This window comes from Danio rerio, chromosome 10 (genome assembly GCF_052040795.2).
Source record: "Danio rerio strain M-AB ecotype USA chromosome 10, GRCz13ab, whole genome shotgun sequence".
Lineage (NCBI taxonomy): Eukaryota > Metazoa > Chordata > Actinopteri > Cypriniformes > Danionidae > Danio > Danio rerio.
In genome coordinates, this window is record NC_141030.1 from 36,660,060 (window position 1) to 36,681,641 (window position 21,582).

The window sequence follows — 21,582 nt, forward strand, 5'->3', positions numbered from 1 at the left end:
TTATTTATTTATTTTCTAACAGAAATATCTTATATAAAAATTCTTTAACAAAAAATGAATATCAACATTGTTGAACATGGAGCAGGATGAAGCACAAGCTTATTATTTTCCCACCCCATTATCACACACATCATACTTAAACTTATTTCTTCTTTTATTTATCTCTTCTTTTTACATGAGACATATGAGTCCTGCATGAGACATATTTTATCCTTTTGGCATCTTTGACATATATGTTTGCTTCCATTTGTACATTTACATTTTAGAACACAGACCCAAAAGGTCCATTAAAAGGTCAGTTTGTTAAAGCAGAAATGAAGGCGAAACATCCGAGAGAAACTTAAAAAGGGAGAATTAAAAACAAAACAAAAAGAAAAGAAAGAAAAGTGCCGTGTTGGAAGCGTTTCAGCAAAGTGGTTATCGAGGATCAATCAAGTGCTGGGTATGTACTATGCAACGGCTGTGAAGCGCTGTATGTATATAAAGCCACAGGACTGGTACCCTAAATATAAAAAATCGTGTGTGCTAAATCGATAGCTGTAGTGCCACTGGTTTTGTTACGTTTTTTTGCTGTAACCAACTTTTATTTTTATAAATGAATGTTCATTTAAAACAGTTTACCAGTAGCGTATTCATTTACTATCAGAGATGAGCAGATTAGCTCACTGAATCTGCTGTTAATAACGAACTATGAACGCTAACCTTTCATCATGCTTAAAACAAAGAATTGGAATTATTAAATTGACGATCGTGTGCAGGTCGGGTGCAGATATACAGATGAAGTCAGAATTATTAGCCCCCTTTGAATTTTTTTCTTTTTTAAATATTTCCCAAATGATGTTTAACAGAGCAAGGAAATTTTCACAGTATGTCTGATAATACTTTTTCTTCTGGAGAAAGTCTTATTTGTTTAATTTCAGCTAGAATAAAAGCAGTTTTTAATTTTTTAAAATCCAATTTTAGGACAAAATTAATAGCCCCTTTAAGCTATATATTTTTTGATAGTCTACAGAACAAAACATCGTTATACAATAACTTACCTAATTTACCTAACCTGCCTAGTTAGCCTAATTAACCTAGTTAAGCCTTGAAATGTCACTTTAAGCCGTATAGAAGTGTCTTGAAAAATGTCTAGTAAAATATTATTTACTGTCATTATGGCAGAGATAAAATAAATCAGTTTTTAGAGATGAGTTATTAAAATTATTATGTTTTAAATGTGCTGAAACAATCTTCTTTCCGTTAAACAGAAATTGGGAAAAGAATAAACAGGGGGGCAAATAATTCTGAATTTAACTGTATATATATATATATATATATATATATATATATATATATATATATATATATATATATATATATATATATATATAAGATAAAATTATATATGTGCAGGTGGGTGGCTGTGGGATAATTGGTATGAATCCACACATTTGTGTGACAGTTCAGCTGATCCGTGCATCTCTAATGTAGGTTTGAATAACAACACTGAAACACAATAAAAACAGTAATGACAGGGAAGTTACCACTGCAATCACTGTCAGAATTAATTACTTTAAACAATTAGGATTTTTATAAACAAGTAAAACAATAAAGGCTAAAACACTGATAGCCAATCAGAAAACACTAGAGTTCAAAAAGGTTGAGCATGTAAAAAGGCATTAAGTGTACACTGAATGCTATTGGCAACAGGTGCAAACAAAATGTAACTGCAAGTCTTTACTTCCATATTATGACATTTATTGGTCAAAGAGAAACAATCAAGACAGTATGGAGGGTGTGATCTGATTATGTCCACTGGCAACTTTATTGGATGGTTGTGCTTAGCAAATGGTAAATCTCAAGTGAATGACTGGATCTCCTGGCCTTGGGCCAGACAATACTGTCAATATTTTACAGTGAATTTTAAATAGATTTATTTTAAAAAAACTTATTAACAGGAGGGGGTAGATTTCTGAACGGAACAGCACCCCATCCACCAGGGGGCGGTCAAAAACTTTTGAGTAAAAGAGTGAAACGCACTTGGTTTAAAACGAGTCTTTTGAGAGCATCCCTGTTCAGATTTTGTCAAGACCCTTCCATCCTATTTCATGATTGGTTAGTGTGATGCATGAGTGGAAATATATGATTAGCATGTATCTTTAAGGCCTGTGACTAAGCATTTCAGGAGAGTTCAAAGCATTCAGACACAGGAAATCTTTGCCAAAGTTGCTGTTTGTAACTTTAATATAAAAAGATTTTATTTATATAACTATTTATCCAATGAAGACTATGCAGGTGTTATTTATCTGAATATTCAAATTCTGGACCTGAAACAAGATGAAAACGTGAAACGTGTCTTAACACCAGATCGCTTGATACCTGTAGTTGTGGAACCAGTTGATGACGGTGCTGGTTTTGAGGTTGAGCTGACTCGCTAACTCCTCAATGGTTTTGGGGGAGGGGTAAGGCTTCTGCTGGTAGGCCCGCTTCAGAGCTTCCTTCTCTTCCGGAGCCAGAACCACCCGGGGTTTCTTCAGCTGGGGCTGCTGCTGTTGAGGCTGCATCTGCTGCGGCGGCTGCTGGGATAGGTGTTGGGGACTGGCACCCTGTGTCAGGTCCGCTGCAGACAAGCCGCTCTCCAGCGAATGACTCTCACCGATGGAGCTGTGGCGCCTTTTCATGTAGGCTGAAAAACACATTAAGAAGAGCAGTCAGCACAATATACAGTACTACACAAAATTCCTAAGCACTATAGCAGCTTTGTTGGTCTAAGAATTTTGAACAATATATAATCAATCAGTCTCTTTATTCAAAGTAAATAGAAAATATAAGAAATACATCAAAACAACAACAGCAGCACAACATTTCCTCTTCAAGCAAACAGTGTGTCTGTGTTTAATGTGGCTTCCTTCAGCACCAAGCACAGCCTGAACTCTTTTGCTCTAATTGTCCTGACATTTTCTGAAATAATGTGCATATGTGTAATATCAGACTTCTTTTACTTTCCAGAGTTCTTCTTTAGGTTTAGAGTGTCATATCTTTCCTTTTCTGTCCAGGTGATCTCATACAGCCTCTATAATCTATAATCAGGTCTGGACCCTGTCGAGGCCATTTCATGACCATCATTTTTTCTTCATATGGTATTTCACTGCAATTAGCGGATCAATATGGTATTGTAAATGAAAACTTTCACCACTAAAGTCCTTCCCAGAAGCAATGGGAGAAATTAATTAATGGCATAACTATTTATCTGTACTATCTGTACATTTCATCTGTACTTTTTAACATTTACAATTCCATAAATTATGACAATATTGCTAACAACACAGGTAGAAATACAGCTCAAACCAGGACAAACAGCCTCTCTCCAACATTGTCTTTCACATGTCTTAAACAATTAAACCAAAATAATTTAAACCTATCCTTACTCCTATCCTAACAAACCACACATCAACTGAAAGATCATTCCTTCAGCTTGTATAAATCTCAATAAAAAAAAAATGGACAAATAAATTTGCACTTATAACTGGTTTTGTGGTAAAGGGTCACATGTATTCATTATACCATCAGTAAAACAACAGATGTAATGTTGGCCAAAAACTTTTGCACAGTACTGTATAAGCAAATATGTTCTTGGAAATAGGTTCGATATGATTCACCAAACAGCAAATATATTAGGAAATATTTAAGATTTGCCCATATTGATTTTTCAGCACTTTTAATACTGTGTCCCACTTAGTGTCTTCAGTAGTTACAGTCCTACCGAACAATCATGATGTTTATTTCATCCAGTTAACAGAATGCATAATTGCTGAAGTGTTTTCTAGTCAGTAGGGGGCAGTCTCTGATTACAAATATCATTACTGCAGTTTGTCAAGTTGAGAGATTTGCTACACCATTATTCCACCAGCACAGAAAAACAAATAAATGAATTTCATCCAACAAAAGGTTGATTCCAGAGGACTAAATGATAAAGAGTACCTGATGAGTAGAGTTCAATTGAATTAATAATTTTGTACAGTTTGTAGTATGTGTTTTTATTTGTTGCATCTATCTATCTATCTATCTATCTATCTATCTATCTATCTATCTATCTATCTATCTATCTATCTATCTATCTATCTATCTATCTATCTATCTATCTATCTGTCTGTCTGTCTGTCTGTCTGTCTGTCTGTCTGTCTGTCTGTCTGTCTGTCTGTCTGTCTGTCTGTCTGTCTGTCTATCTCTCTCTCTGTCTGTCTGTCTGTATGTCTATCCATCCATCCATATATCCGTCTATATATCTATCCGTCCTTCCGTCCGTCCATCTGTCTGTCTTTCTGTCTATCTATCTAACTATCTATCTATCTATCTATCTATCTATCTATCTATCTATCTATCTATCTATCTATCTATCTATCTATCTATCTATCTATCTATCTATCTGTCTGTCTGTCTGTCTGTCTGTCTGTCTGTCTGTCTGTCTGTCTGTATATCTATCCATCCATCCATCCATATATCCGTCTATATATCTATCCGTCCTTCCGTCCGTCCATCTGTCTATCTTTCTGTCTATCTGTCTATATATCTATCCATCTATCTATCTGTCCGTCCGTCCGTCCTTCTATCTATCTATCTATCTATCTATCTATCTATCTATCTATCTATCTATCTATCTATCTATCTATCTATCTATCTATCTATCTATCTATCTATCTATCTATCTATCTCTATCTGTCTGTCTGTCTATCCATCCATCGGTCCGTTCGTCCGTCTGTCCATAGTTATGCGTGTCTAAAATGTAAACATTTTTAAATTTACATTCAGTATGGATGCACTGACTAGATTAGAATTGACAAATCTGTATATATATTTAATATCTAATTACACAGCAATATTGTTTTCCACAACACTATCATTCCTTGAGCACTAAAATCAGCATATTCTAATCTCTTGTGACTGAAATGATGCAAACATTTTGATTTGGCTATCACAGAATTACATTTCAAAATATATTACAATAAAAAACGTTAGAAGGTAAAAATATTTCACAACATTACAGATGAAAACATGAATAGTAAACTAGGTGAGCAGAATATTCTCAAACTATCCTCTGTTAATTTACAACTCAACAAGAACAGTCAATCACACCACAGTCAATCAATCACTATAATATCTTTCCACATCTTCAAACAGAGGCCAATCACAATAACATCCCTATTCCCATTAAAAACACACAGTTATGTGTGAAATTCGTCATTTCCGCTGCGTTCCAGCATCAGCAGAAGAGAAGCCAGTGATAAAAGCTTCCGCTGGTGGCCAAAACTCTCAGAACGAGGGCCAAGCAAGGCTAATTTGCTTTGCGCCTCCAGCCAGCGTTGAGGTCAAACTCGTACTATTTCTCTCTTTTTTTCTGAGGTGGAGAGACAGACCCACAAAAAAAAAAGATAGAAAAACTCAGAGAAAGAACACGACTGTTGCTCTCCATCTCTGGCAAGCGCAACATGAGCTTTAGGGGTAAATGGTGGAGCCAGTTTCAGTCTAATGAGGAGGTTTCGCCCTCTCCGAAGCCTGACTCACAACCAAAGCATCATCGTCATCGTCACCCAGGGAGCACCAGTAATGTCACTTTTAGCCCGAGAGGAGTGTTAAACAGGCCTAATGACTCCAGGAATGTTCACTTGGCGCTGGGTGCAGTGGACTTTAAGTAAAGCAGCCCCACAGAGCCGTCAGCCTGTCAGAGGCGATCACCGAACTGACATCTCCCAGCCTCATCAATCCAGACAGCGGCTTCAGAGAGCATGTGCGGCCTATTCGGCAGCCAGAGGACACATCTGGGCTATTAAAGAGGAGGAGGAGGGAATGAAAGCAAAAAAAGAGCAATCAAACAGCCCATCAGGCCTCCCTCCGCCTGACCGGCTCGTCTCCTGCATCTCGAGATGCATCTCTTCGTATTAAAGAGAGGCGAGCTGACGAGAGGATTGTTTTGGGGGACTCCTGGAATCAATGCTGGATGAACACAAACAAGCAGTTGGCGGCGATTAAAGCAGGTGCCGTGCCGTGTGTGAATAGGGACATGCGAGAGAGTGACTGATGTTTGTGGTTTCTCATAAAAGGGAGAGTTCACCCAAAAATTAACATTCTGTCATCGTTTATTCATCATTCACTTTTCAAGATTTCTTTTTGATGAGTTTTTTTTCTTCTGTAGAACATGAAAGGAGATATTTTGATTAATGTTGGGGGGAAAAAGGCAGAAAACCTGACTTCTATAGAATAAAAATAAATCATATGGAAGTCAATGGTTACAGGTTTATTAGATGACTTTAAAGTGACCGATTTTCTAAATAAAAACACAGTTGTTGGGTTTTGAGGTTCTCTTAAAAGGAAGAGTTCACCCAAAAAAGAGCATTTTGTCATCATATATTTCAAATGTCCAAATTTCCTCTTGATGAGTTATTTTTCTTCTGTTAAACAAAGAAAGATATGTTGAAGAATGTTGGGGGAAAAGCTGAAAACCTGACTTCTACAAAATGAAAATAATTACTATGTAGGTCAATGGTTACAGGTTTATCAGATGATTTTAAAGCGACTGATGTTCTGAATAAAGCACACTGTTGTTAGGTTTTTGAGATTCTCTTAAAAGGATAGTTTACCCAAATTCTTTATTCTGTCATCGATTATTCCTCCTTCAACTGTACTAAATTTCTTTTTGATGAGTTTTTTTCTTTTCTAGAACTTAAAGGAAAATATATTAAAGAATGTTGGGAAAAAGCTGAAAACCTGACTTGTATAGAAAAAAATAAACACTATGGAAGTCAATGGTAACAGGTTTATCAGATGACTTTAAACTGACTCATGTTCTGAATAAAAACACACTGTTTTTGGGATTTGTGGTTTCTTTTAAAGAGAGTTCACTCAAAAATCATCATTATTATTATTCACCATTTATTTTATTTTTTTTACTTATTATGTTTATTTAGTTTTTTCAATGGGAAGTTATAGGCTGTTGAGGGGGGTAAGTGTTTATTTTGGGTGGTGTTAACAACAACATGGAAGAATAATTATAAAAATGATTGTTGTAAATAATTTTCCATTTGATTTTAATATTAAATTTATAATGTAAATAAAAAAAATAAAATAAAAAATGTAAATTAAAAAAAATAAAATAAAAAAAAATTCAGGGCACTTTTTCGTGCAAGACAGCTAACATGATCAATATGCTGCAGTGCCCGTGTGGTTTTTGTTGTCTCGGAAAGATGAGTACGCCTTTAAAATTTTTTATTTCTGAACATCGATGTGCTATTTTATATCATGATCCTGGAAGTCTGAGGGGTGATCTCAATAAATTGCTGTTACAACGTTTTGATTTTAACTAGATACATTGTCTCCAAGAGGTTTAAATGAGTTTGATATTCGGTCTTTTCTTTAATGTTTAACTAGTTGTTAGGGTAAAGGTTTTTTGGCAATATTTTTTTGTATTTCTGTTATATTCTGTTTTTCTTTATTTGGGATGTATTATTAGGATTAGTTTTTTGTATTTTTGTTTTGAAAATATAAGTTGTATAATTTATAAATGCTTATTTTTTTATTTTTTCATTCTGAGATCATGTGTGAGATCGTTTGATCCGAAAGCGTATAAAAAATACAGCAACATACTGTGATGAACAGTCTAATAAAGAGTGCTCGAAATGTCCTTCTATCAGCCTTTTTTAATTGAATAAACTGTCATTTTTGGAGCTTTGGTGTTGCCGCCTTTTTGAATACATATTGACTTTTTTTTTTTTTTTAGCTTCCCAGGTTCTGCAGGTTGTAAAGTCCCGAATTTTGCTTGCCAATGTTAAGCCAATTGTAATGGTTTGTTTTGGTTCAATTTGGAATTTTCCCAACCAGCGCAGAGCCTAGGGGACCAGAGTGAGTGCTCCGACTTGGCCTCCCCCGGTCTGAATATAATGATGACCGTCATTTGTATTAACAATCAACTACTCAATTGATTGTAAACCTTAAAGAGATCATTTACTCTCCCTCATATGGTTGAAACCTTTGAGTTTCTTTCTTCTGTTGAACTTAAAAGTAGATATTTAGAAAAATGCTGGCATCCATTGACTTCCATGCAATTTTTTTTCCAACTATGGATGTCAACGGATGCCAGCATTTTCCAAAACATCTTCTTTTGTGTTTAACAAAAGAAAAAAATCTCAATAAGTTTAGAACAAATGTGTGTAAAAATGACAGAAATTCACTTTTGGGTCACCTATCCCTTTAATCATTGACATTCCTAGTATCGAAAGTAGTATCGAAGAGTTAAAAACATGAATTCAGAATTGGCACAAACTAAACTCGACCCAAACATTCACTCAGATTCGAGCAAACGGCTGCACCAACATCAAGAGAAGAAAAACAAATAAAATTCCACCCCAGACAGCCGTCTTTCAAAAGTCCCGAAAAGACCTGCCAACGAACCCGGCACTGAACAAACTGTGAAGCGCTTTAATAAACACTGAAATAACAACGCTGTGGAACAACGCAGACAATTGCAAGCAGGTGTTTGTGTTGCTGTGCGGCAGACGCCTTCAGAAGAGAGATTACCTTTCTTCTCCATGCGCTTCATGTCCATCAGCTTCTCCACGTTGCGCGGGTCGCTCAACCACAGCTGCATGCGCACGAACGGCTCGCGACCCTTCAGGCTGAGCTTGTGCCAGGGTTTGGGTCGAGCCAGCAGATCAGACACTGAGCCCTGCGTCAAACCCAGAATGCTCTCCCCGAAGAGACGCTGGCCTGTGGAGCAAACACAAACAAACATATTCAGCTAGAAACCTTCACATAGGCAAGTTACAGATCAGATTTACATTGTGCGTCACTTGAATTTGATTTGAATTAACTGAATAATTAAACATCACTATGACTTTTATTCATTATAGTTTGCAAATATTAATGATTTCATGATACTGTATACACACAGACACAAACATCCAAATGATAAAACCCTTAATTATAAATTTAGAAAGTCTGAAGCAGAGATGGGTGTAACGCGTTCCCAGTGGTGGAAAGAGTACTGAAAAATCATACTCATGTACAAGTACCATTACTTGCCCAATAATGTAGTGCAAGTAGAGGAAAAGTATCTGTTGTGAATATTACTCAAAGTATGAGTAAAAAATAGCCCTTTAAAATGTACTCAAGAGTAGTGAGTAGAGAGTATTACACTGTAAGAAGCTGATGCATTTACATGTCATTTGTCGATGTGTGTAAACGTAACATTCTGTAGTGCTTTTAGTTATTGTCCAGCAAGCACACAACATCATAAGATGTTAATGTTAGGTTAGATTTAGTTTGTGATGCCAGTTGATTAAAAGTCTAGCCAGCATCTAAGAATACTTCATCTAATGGTATTTTGATGTCCAATAATGTCATCAAATGACGGACCAAAATTCAACGTTGAGCCATCATCTTAAAACAAGACCGTATTGACATCAAGTACTGATATTTGGCAGGCATGGCAACCAAAATCCAACATCTGATAGACGTCATAGTGGTTTCGGTCATCATACAGTAAACATCCTTCATCTTCTCATCAGTGACATGCAAGGATTTTGGACGTCTTCTTGGACACTTTTAATGCTTCCCAACAGTTTGCTGCTATTATAAATCGCCCATGTCTGGAGGTAGTTCATTATGAGGCGATTTACCTTCTATGTGCGATTTGATTGGACAGGAATCACAGGACTGATTTTTCTAATCCCCATACACATTTATAAAACTAGTTAGTTAATTTCAATTCCTGAGAAAAACAACTCAATTAGAGTACTGTAGTTTGAGTATTTGTATTTGTAACACCACTACGCGTTCCACAGTATCATGTTACTGTATTCTAATTTAATTTTTGGGAATCGCAGTAATGTAACCAATTACATTTTAAATTTGTGTAATTTTATTTTAGTTACTAAAGTCAATGTAATTGCGTTATTTACAATGCAAATATAGTTTTTAGAGAAAAAAAAGGCTTCTTTTAGATCACGTTTTCCACTGCAACGTCAGTTAATAAACATGGACTTTCAAATTGCTGAAGAGTATGAGCTGAAACGACTGCTGACGAGAGCGGTAGCTTTTTCAAGTGGACATACAGACATTACTTTCTTTCTTTCTTTCTTTCTTTCTTTCTTTCTTTCTTTCTTTCTTTCTACCTAGCATATTTTTACCTAAATAATATGAAATAGGTTATATATACATATTTTATAGTAATATTATTATCTAAAATATATACACAAACATTTATATTTATATACACAGACACGCACGCACGCACACACACACACACAAGTATAAATATATAAAACACACATTTAAATACAGTATTTGTAATGTATGTGTTATATGTATGTGTACTTTATATATAGACATATACAGTTGAAGAGAGAATTATTAGCCCCCATCGAATTTTTTTCTTCTTTTTTAAATATTTGCCAAATGATGTTTAGCAGAGGAAGGAAATGTTTACAGAATGTCTGATAATACTTTTTCTCCTGGAGAAAGTCTTATTTGTTTTTTTTCGGCTAGAATAAAAGCATTTTTTTTTAAAACACCATTTTAAGGACAAAATTATTAGCCCGTTTAAGCTATATATTTTTCGATAGTCTACAGAACAAACCATCGTTATACAATAACTTACCTATTTAACCTAACATGCCTAGTTAACCTAATTAACCTAGTTAAGCCTTTAAATGTCATTTTCAGCTGTATAGAAGAGTCTTGAAAAATATCTAGTCAAATATTATTTACTGTCATCATGGCAAAGATAAAATAAATCAGTTATTAGAGATGAGTAATTAAAACTATTATGTTTATAAATGTGTTGAAAAAATCTGCTCTCCAACAAACAGAAATTGGGAAAAAAATAAACAAGTGGTCTAATAATTTAGGGGGGCTAATGATTCTGACTGCAACTGTGTACATAAACATTTAAAAAGTCAGTTCATTTGATATCTGCTTTTTGTTTTGTTTCACTCTCTTTACAGAGTTTTTATTCACTTTTATGTTTGTTTTCCTTATTTTTCTTTGGTTTATAGTTTTTTTAACATGGCGTATTTATTTATTTTGACAATAACATGCATTTATGATCATGCCTTTATTGTACTGCAGCATCAAAGTTGGATCAAACGAACCCTGCTGATTTTGCTTTTAACCTCCACCTTTTAAGACAAGGTGCTTTTCAAACAGTTTTCAACGGCCGCTTAAGCTTTCAACCACCTTTTTTTTCCTCCACTGGAAATAAAAGGCACCTGAATCCTCTCGACAATAACCGCGATCTGTCTGTGTTCAAAAAGGAAATGTTCCCCAGAGTAAAACAAAAGCCTGAGATCCCAGCAGATTCCTCCTCTCTCTCTCTCCCCGCAGACTCAGATCAACACAGCTGTCTTTACATTCAGCACTTTATACAGGTCAACACCACAACACAGCACAACAAATCTTTGTTGCTCCCAGACAAAAAAAAAAGAAAACCTCACGTCTGGAAATGAGAATCGGCGAGATGAAAGCGAGCGTCACAGTATCACACTGAGCTGAGTCTGTATTCTCCTCTCTTATATGGTGTGTGAGATCACATGACTTTAAAAGAAGAGTGTTCACAGAGAAACAGGCCCTGTTTACACCTGATATTGAAGTCCCCCTTGAAATAAATGAATGTTTTTTGGGGGCGTTGATATTAAGTGTGCTAGGTTTCTAGGGTTCCTATAAGCGAGTGTGCTCCAAGACTGTTACAAGATTCTCCAAGCTTGCCGTTTTATTATACAACATTGCAGTTTTATATACAATATACTTTAACAATTTTATGACACCACAGCACACTGATCTTCAGACCAATCAAATGCTCTCTAGTATCTGAATGGTCCCGCCCCTACGCTGCTGAAATCATCGATCACTTATTTACGTAAGACTGAGTGTCCATACTGAGGGTTTGTCTAAACGCATATATATATATATATATATATATATATATATATATATATATATATATATATATATACATAGGTATGCATAGATGGATAGATGAATAAATGATGGAATAAATAGATGGATAGATGGGTAGATAGATGGATGTATTGATGGACAAAAGTATGCATATATGGATGGATGGATAGCTGCATGGATGGATGTATGGACAAAAAAGCATAGATAGATGGATGGATGGATGGATAGATGGATGGATGGATGGATGCATGGATGGATGGATGGATGGATGGATGCATGGATGGATGGATGGATGGATGGATGCATGGACGGATGGATGGGTGGACAAAAAGAATGCATAGATGGATATATGGATGGATAAATGAATGGATGGACAAAAAGAATGCATAGATGGATGGATGGATGGATGGATGGATGGATGCATGGATGGATGGAAGGATTGATGGACTAAAAGAATGCATAGATGGATGGATGGATGGATGCATGGATGGATGGAAGGATGGATGGACTAAAAGAATGCATAGATGGATGGATGGATGGATGAATGGGGAAGGGATGGATGGACAAAAGTATGCATTGATAGATTTATAGATGGATGGATGGATGGATGGATGAACGGACAAGTATGCATAGATGGATGGATAGATACATAGATGAATAGATAAATGGATAAATGCATGGATGGATGGATAGATGGAAGGATGGATGGATGGATGGCTGGACAAGTATACATGGATGGATGGATACATAGAGGAATAGATAAATGGATAAATGCATGGATGGATGATGGATGGATGGATGATTGACAAGTATGCATGGATGAATAGATACATAGATTAATAGATAAATGGATAGATGCATGGATGGATGGATGGATGGATAAATGGATGGAGGGATGGATGGATGGGTGGACAAGTTTACATAGATGAATGGATGGATACATAGAGGAATAGATAAATGGATAGATGCATGGATGGATGAACGGATTAATGTATGGACAAAATTATACAAAGATGGATAAATGGATGGATGGATGGACAAGTATAAATAGATGGATGGATACATAGAGGAATAGATAAATGGACAGATGCATGGGTGGATGGATGGATGGATGGATGGATGGATGGACAAAAGTATGGTTGGACAGATAGATGGATCAATAAAAGTATGGATAGATGGACACATACTATTTTTTACCTAACTTTATCTAATGTTCATACTTCTGTGCTGGACATTTAAGCAAATTAGCACATATATAACTAAATCTAAACATCGCCTCTGAACAGCAATTTGTGTCTGCAATTACTCAACGTATTTTTACTAAGTTTGAATTAACATAATATATCAACCTTCAGGAGTTCAAATATGGTAAAAAATACCTCAACCTGATGTACATTGAAGCTTATCTGAAATACCGTGAATGGCTAAGAGTGTAAATTCACACTAAAACTAACACGACTTCCTGGTCAATTAAGAGTCTCCAAAGCAATTTATTCTGACCAGAAATTTCTACGACATGATCTGATCAACTGAAACAAATCTTTTATACCAGGTGTAAACAGGCTGATTGTGTTTTGAACATGAGGCCGCTTTCGGCGGCGGTTGCGAGTCAACATAAACTGTGAAGGAGAGAACAGCTTTGTCCAGCTCGACATTCTCTATCGACCTCTCATTAATTATGGCCAGGACGAGGAAATCGGTCATTAAGAGCTAAAGCAGGGCCAGTCTGTCCTCCACCTGTCCTCTCATGTGGAGACACACATTATTACATGAACCGTCTCTCCAGGACAAAAACCCATGATGTACTGTATCTAATAATGAGCACAATAGGAAGCGCTGTTCACAAGTCTGATTCACTTCAGCCAATCAGATCACTTACATTTGAATCAATCACCTTTTCTGAAAGTGCTAATCAAGTATTCTGGGCACTTGGCAAATGGTTTGACTGATTTGAACGAACTCAATTTAAAACTATTTATGCACTAATTGAAGAATATTACGGCTTGTGAGTTTTTCAGTTGACAAATGCATTTAGGATTTTATATATATTTTTTTATCTTAGTCGAGTAACTAATCTAGTTGCTATTAATAGTTCTAAATATGAATTATGTTATTGTTTTTCCTTGTTGTTATAAGTAATTTTTTTATTGTATCTCCTTTTTATTTTAGCTATTTTAATAATAATCTTTTTTTTTAATCTTTGTTGTTTTATTGTTAAGTTAAATGAAAGAGAAATAATTCCTTGGCAACCACGCTAAAATTACGATTTTTTGAAATTGAAACAACCCAATTTTATGTGTTTTAGGATCTAATTCTTGCTTAAGATAGCATGATTAAGATGCTTTGTTTCCAGTGAGGACTTAGAGAAACGTGTTCATGCTTTATTCACCAGCAGAGTGGATTACTGTAATGCAGTGGTCCCTTATTAACCCTTATATTACCGGAGACTGGTTAACGTTTGACAATTTTACTGTGGACCGTTTTCTCAGAGAAAGACAAGCAAACAAAATATTGCTGTCACTCAGATACAAGTTTTATTTATAGAAAAAATGACAAAGCACTGCAGTGTTTAGGTGTTCTGTGTTCGAGAAATGTGATATGTAAACGGCCAGTAAAAAGGCCATAATTTGCAATCTCGAGCAGTTGATCTTAGGCCGATCACACTGAACACGCTTGTTGCGCCCTGCGTGCCTCACTTTTTACCAGCCGCCTGCAGTGACAGCAGTGTTTGTGTTTTCAAGACAACAACTGAGACTTTTAAAGATGGAGGAGAGACTTGTGGTATCTGTTTTGAGTTATCAAGAGCTGTATGACTTCTTGAACGTTGAAAGTCAACATTATTAAATATTAAAAATATATTAATTTCAACAGCAACACACACAATAACCAGCTGATTCAGTCATTGTCTAGTGACATAAAAAAGCACAGCGCGCTTCTTTTTTTCTAGTCAATAAAAAAGGCAGTGAGGTGCGCCTTGCGTTTTTGGAACGTACAGTAAATGCGTGTTCAGTGTGATCGGCCTCTTAGACAGCCATGGTGGATTTACCTGATTTGTTGACAAATAGGTTGCGGATCCATTCCTTGGCAGGTCCTTCACTGGGCCTTTTCCCCAACTTTTAGAAACTTTCCAAAGACGTCTGTTTCTTACTCATCTTACAGCTTGTGGGTTAAATTTGGCCGCTCAAGTGACCGAGATGCAACCCAGAGAATTTGGTCATTTTTCATATTAAAAGACTTTTCAAAATAAAAGATCGTTCAGACTAGGATAATAAATTAAATTGCAAATAATTAAAGATTTCTTGTGCGGCCCGGTACCAATTGATCCATGGACCTACTGTATACCGGTCAGCGGCCCGGTGGTTGAGGATCATTGCTGTAACGGACTCCTCACCGGCCTTCCCAAAAAGACAGTCAGACAGTTGCAGCTCATCCAGACTGCTGCTACCAGAAATATGACCAGGACCAGAAAATCAGAGCACATCACCTGTCCTCAGGTCTTTACACTGGCTCCCAGTTACATTCAGAATAGATTTTAAAGTATATATAAAGTATATCTTCTATAAATCACAATATGGCCTAGAACAGGGGTGCTCAATCCTGTTCCTGGAGAGCCACCTTCCTGCAGATTTCAGTTGCTACCCATATCAAACACACCTGAACCAATTAATTAGGACCTGAACACCACTTGATAATTACAGGCAGGTGTGTTTGATATGGGTAGCAACTGAAATCTGCAGGGCGGTAGATTTCCAGGAACAGGATTGAGCACCCCTGGTCTAGAACCTCAATACATAACAGATATGCTCACTGAATGCAAACCTAACAGATCACTCAGATCTTTAGGATCATATAAACTATATAAACTAGAAAATCCAAGCAGGGTGAATCTGCCATCAGCTACTAACAGCGCCCCCCGCTACTGGAATCAGCTTCCAGAAGTGATCAGATGTGCTCCACCATTAGGCACATTCAAATCAAGACTGAAAACACTGTTTAGCTGTTATTTTACTGAATGAGCACTGTGCGACATCCCACAGATCGCACTATTGGGTCTTTCTTTTCTTTTTCATTGCTCTATAACCTGTTTTAACACATTTTAAATGTTTTTAATACGTTTCAATCCTCTTAATCGTTTTTATTTCCTTGTTTATTTAATTTTTGTTTATGTAAAGCATTTTGAATGACCATTTTGTGTATGAAAAGTGCGATAGAAACAAACCTGTCTTGCCTTGATGTTGTGAATTATATCTCTTTGCAATAATAAAAACAATACACTGATCATCTTCTGTTTTGCTAACACACTCACCCAGGTTGTTATCAGTGAGGACTTCTTTGACTTTTTTCGTGATGACGTACGTGTCCAGCTCGGCTGACATGGCCACCATCTCCTGAATGCTGAGACCGGCCTGTCCCGGCAGAGGCAGCGGCAGCGGCGTCCCGGGCTGAGACTCGGAGGCTTCGCTGGGCTCCTGGACGGAGGATCGGCACATCTGCTCCTCCTGCTGGCTCTTCACAGACTCCTCAGCCGAGCTCAGGGGGGATTCTGGGGCAGGACTGCAGCTGGCCGAGGTTTTGGGGGTGATTTCTGTGGAAAGGGAGACGTTAAGACGTTGCGCCAGTGAGCCGGGCATTACTTATCGACAGAAGGCCTGAATGAAGATCAGTCTAAATATGGAGAGGGTGAAGCCAATGAAAGCGTAACCCCAAACCGAGGTCTTCCTGCTCAGCAACAGAAAGTGATGGACAGTGACAGATGCATCGTGTCATGCCAAGTCACAGCTTCTGTTCGAGCATAATGAGACAAATAAATTAATGAAGACGGGAGACTCAATGTGGGGCACGCATACAGAGCTTTCTGGGTTTAAAGGGACTGTTTAATCATAAATAAAAATGTATTTATTAGTGATTAACCTCTATTTATTAAATATTTTAATAATAATTTTATCTTTGCAATTGTGCAATTAATATTTTTTATTATTTTATCCTAATTTACTAAATAACTACATTTAATAATAATAATTTGTCAAAAAAAGACATCATTTTTGTCATAAAAATTATTATTATAGAATAATTGTGCAATTACAAGGGATTGTTTAATCATAAATACAAACTATTTTATCACTAATTCACCACAATTTATTGAATAATTACATTTGATATTTTTAATTTTAAATTCCATCAGTTTTTGGTCATTAATATTTTATTTTTACTGTAATTGTGCAACTACAAGAGATTCTTTTAATTAAAAATAAAATAATTTTATTACTAATTGATGCAGTGGATGGCACAATTGCCTAACAACAAGAAGGTCACTAGTTCGAGCCTCGGTTGGGACAGTTGGAATTTCTGTGTGGAGTTTGGATGTTCTTGCCATGTTGGCATGGGTTTCCTCCGGGTGCTCTGGTTTCCCCTACAGTCCAAACACATTTTATTAAATAATTACATTAATTACAATTATTTTATTAATAAATTACATATATTTTGTCATTGATAATTGTATTTTTTACTCTAATTGTGCAATTTAAGGGATTGTTTAACCATGAATACATTTTTATTAACAATTAACCACAATTTACTATAGATCATTTTATTATTAACTTACAGAATTTTGTCATTAATAATTTTATTTTTATTCTAATTGTGCAATTGCAAAAAATTGTTTTAACAAATAAAGATTATTTTATTACTAATTAACCACAATTTATTAAATGATTACATTTATTAATAATAATAATAATAATTTTGTCATCTTTTTTTCAATAATAATTGTATTTTTTATAAGTACAATCATAAAAAGTATTTTAGAGTGTGCAAAACGTTTTTTTAAATTCTTATTAATACCTTTAAATATGCATTTATTAAAGAAAAGGTGTACTTTTTTAATAAATAAAAACTGTATACATTTTATTTAATAAATAAAAACTAAATAAATAAAATAATAAAAATAAATTGCAGCCATAATCTATGCGTAAACAAAACTATTTTAAATGCTCACTTAAACAAAAAAAATATTTTAAATAAAATTTTTAGATGTTAATAATATATATTTTTCCACATTTAATATTCAATACATCCATTCATTTGTAAAAGTCTTATAATTTACATTTCATTTATAATACCTTAAGTACTTGCATTAATAATCACAAAAAAACGTATATATAAATCTATATAAAATAAATCTATATAAAGCTCTCTCTCTATATATATATAACAAATATATATATATATATATATATATATATATATATATATATATATATATATATATATATATAAATCTCAATCATAAAACAACATGGCTTCATTTTGTATGTTAACAACAAGCAACCCAAAGTCATTCATGTCCAAAACTCCATAACATTTCTAAATAATTAGCGATTTCCAAAATTTTGCCTGAATTACTCTATTAATATACAGACAGTGAGGAGCAAGTCTCTCTCTAACACTCTCCTCTCTGTTATTCCCCATGCTCTGCAGTCTGTGATTGGCTGGCTGTGGCAGTGAGTGCGGTGCTGGTGGTGAAGTGAGCATCGGGACGGAGCGTCAGTTTGGATTAACCGCCTGCCGAGCTGCAGGACACGGCGAGCAGAGAGCAGGAGCTCCAGGCGGAGAACAGCCAGTCATATCAGATCTGCAGCAAGACCACGCACTGCCTGCTGACAGTTTGACTGGCGGCGCGCTCTCTCTGTGTGTGTGTCTCTCTGCGCGTGTGTGTGTGAGGTGTTTTAGGGACACGAGCAGGAATGACGGGATGTTCCTGTGACATGCAGCAAGTAACCCGTGCGTCTGCGTGTGATAAAGAGGACAGGAGGGGTGGACACATCTGGACACACAGCTGGTGGACAAACACACACACACATATACAGAGAGAGAGAAGCCCAAAACGTGAAAGCCTACATCTGTCCAGCCCTAATTTTGATGCATGATGGGATTGAGTCTACAAACGGGTTTATAATCCGGCCCAAAACATCAGATCGATATTGTTCTATGTGTACACTTATATTTAGGCATGAACTGAACTACAGGAAAACGTGTAATAAGCAGCATTTTTATAATTTATCATAACAAAAAAAAGCTTTCTGACAGATTCAAATAGAAATAGAGTAATCAAATTGCACATATTAAACATTTGCACACATTAAAGTAGCACAAATTGATTGCACTAATCCATCTTGAACTGTACATATCCACTGTACATTTGTAATTATGTTCATATATATCTGCATACCTCTGATTATTAATAGCAACCTGTACATATATTCCTCTACTGTAAATCTGTTCATGAGTACTGTCAATTAATGTTCAGAGCACATCCATCTGTGAATATCACCATGGCTTTTCTATAATTGCACTTTGTAACTTCTCTATCCTGCATTTGCTGCTATAGCACTCCTGGTTAGATCTAATCTGCATTTTGCCATATCAGTCCACTCGCTTTCTCTTCCTTGCATTTTTCTCTTGCTCTGCTTTTGTCGCGTGCGTTTAGAAAATACCCTGTCTAACAGTGTTTTGTTGTTGCTCGTTTCTGTGTGCACGTTATCCGTCCGTTATTCGTACATCGTTCTTAGTTTATCGTTGTTTACGAGGCTTGGACGAAGCGGACAGGTAAGAAGGTCACGTGACATACATTTCGCAACACATAGGAATACTTCCTATGTGTTTATACTGTTTTTCACATAGTTAGTTAGCTAGATGCTTCTGGGAAGTTAGATTTAGTTTGGGTTTTGTTCTTTTCATTTCTTTAGCGTCACCCCGCGTCCCTTCTGCCAGCTCTCTTGTTTTTTCCCGTCTTTATTTGTTTCAGTGTTGTACATATTGTAAATAGTATATTTTTGCCTTTTTCTTTATTTTTGATTAATTCGTTGTTGTTGTTCACTTTGGGATTGTAAATAAAAACGCATATATTTTGGCATTACTTTGGTTGTCTTTCCACTCATTCACTGTTTATATAAATATATTTTAATTCAATAAATGTCAAACCCCACAACCCTAGACTAACATCAGGGGTTTGTAACACATTTTGTACCTGTACATGTGTAATGACAGTTAAGTTGAATCTAACATAAAAGCATTTGAAAAGATTTTACTGAATAAATGATTTTTGAATAAATGCAGTGAGCATGAGAGAGTACTTTAAGAGATATTAGAAAACTTGCAATGCCAAAAGTGAAAAATTTGAGGTCAAGAAGTTTGAAATATTCTGAATCTTTATGTTTTTAAATAGTCCTCAAATGCTCATCTATGTGATAGATTACAAATCTAATGTGTTATATTTCTGTAGTATAGTGTAGAATTGAGCAATCCTGCAACTCTAAATAAGCTGATGGCATGATATTTATCATAATTAAATTGGTTTGTAAAGATTTTCTGAATGATTCAAACAGAAATCGAATAATACAATGTAGTAAAAGCATTTTAAAAGATTTTACTGTATCTTTTACTGTATTTAAAAAAAATACAGATCATTTATCATAATAAAAAAGGTTTGTTTTGAATCGCAAATAATATTTTATTAAAGCTTTCTGTAGGATAAAAACAGAAATTGAAGAATAAAGCATTTTAAAAGGTTCTACTGTATCTTTACTGTATTTCTTAATAAATATATGCAGTGAACAACATAAGAGAGTACTTTAACAAAGATTTTTAAATCTTACAATTTCAAAAGGGAAAAGTTTGAGGTTAATAGGTTGTAATTTTGTGCTAAAAGTTCACATTTAAACAGTCCTCAAATGATTATCTCTGTGTTATACCTCTCTTAATTTTACTGTATCTTTTACTGTATTTTCAAATAAATAAATGCAGTGAGCATAAGAAAGTACTTTAATAATATTTTCAAAACTTTAAAATACCAAAAGTTAAAAGTTTGAGGTCAATAGGTTGTAATTTTGTTCTATTTTGTTCTAAAAGTTCACATTTAAATAGTCCTCAAACGTTATCTCTGTGATAGAATACATATTTAACACAATATATTTTCATAATATAATGCAGAATTTTGCAATTCTGCTCTCCTGAATTTATACAAGCAAGATTTTTTGATCATTTATCATAACCAAAAGGTTTGTTTCAAGCTGCAATCATCTTTTAATGAGGCTTTCTGAAGGATTCAAATAGAATTAGAATAATGAAATGTAGTAAAAGTATTTTAAAAGATTTAACTGTAACTTTTACAGTATTTTTGAGCAAATAAAAGCAGTAAACATAAGAGAGTACTTTAACAAACATTCAAAACTCTTACAGTAGCAAAAGTGAAAAGTTTGAGGTCAATACATTTTACTTTTGTTCTAAAAGTTTACATTTAAATAGTGCTCAAATGCTTATCTCTGTCATCGAATACAAATTTCATTCACAACAATAGAATAGTTTTGTAGAATTGAGTGTAATTTTGCAATTCTGCTACTCTAAATTAGTTTATTATAATCATTTTGTGGCAGACAAATACATGCTTAATTTTGACATTCACATATATGAAATTACTTGCTTATATTTGAACATCAAGCTAACATTTGACATGTCAATGTCAAATGTCAATTTTGAATTGATTTAAATATTATTCTTATTAATTGAACGAGTATATTTTTATTTGTAATTAAATATATTTATGTGAATTAATTTTATCTACATTTATATAAAATATTATTAAATCATATAATAAAT

The 21,582-nt window shown here is 35.0% G+C and overlaps 1 protein-coding gene across 10 annotated transcripts in view; it reads right to left on the reverse strand.

Moving 5' to 3' along the window:
- cux1a (cut-like homeobox 1a) overlaps window positions 1-21,582 on the reverse strand; it is a 259,039-nt gene that overhangs the window by 5,703 nt on the left and 231,754 nt on the right. For 8 of the 10 annotated variants that reach the window (XM_087270994.1, XM_087270993.1, XM_087270991.1 and 5 more), the window contains 3 exons: window positions 16,235-16,513; window positions 8,551-8,739; window positions 2,362-2,668 (listed from right to left, as the gene is read on the reverse strand). In XM_087270994.1, the coding sequence (XP_087127120.1) occupies window positions 2,362-2,668; window positions 8,551-8,739; window positions 16,235-16,513 (775 nt within the window). Of the gene's footprint in view, window positions 1-2,361; window positions 2,669-8,550; window positions 8,740-14,144; window positions 15,526-15,736; window positions 16,514-21,582 lie in introns of those variants that run through there. The other 2 variants (XR_015501310.1, XM_087270995.1) reach the window with 2 other exon arrangements.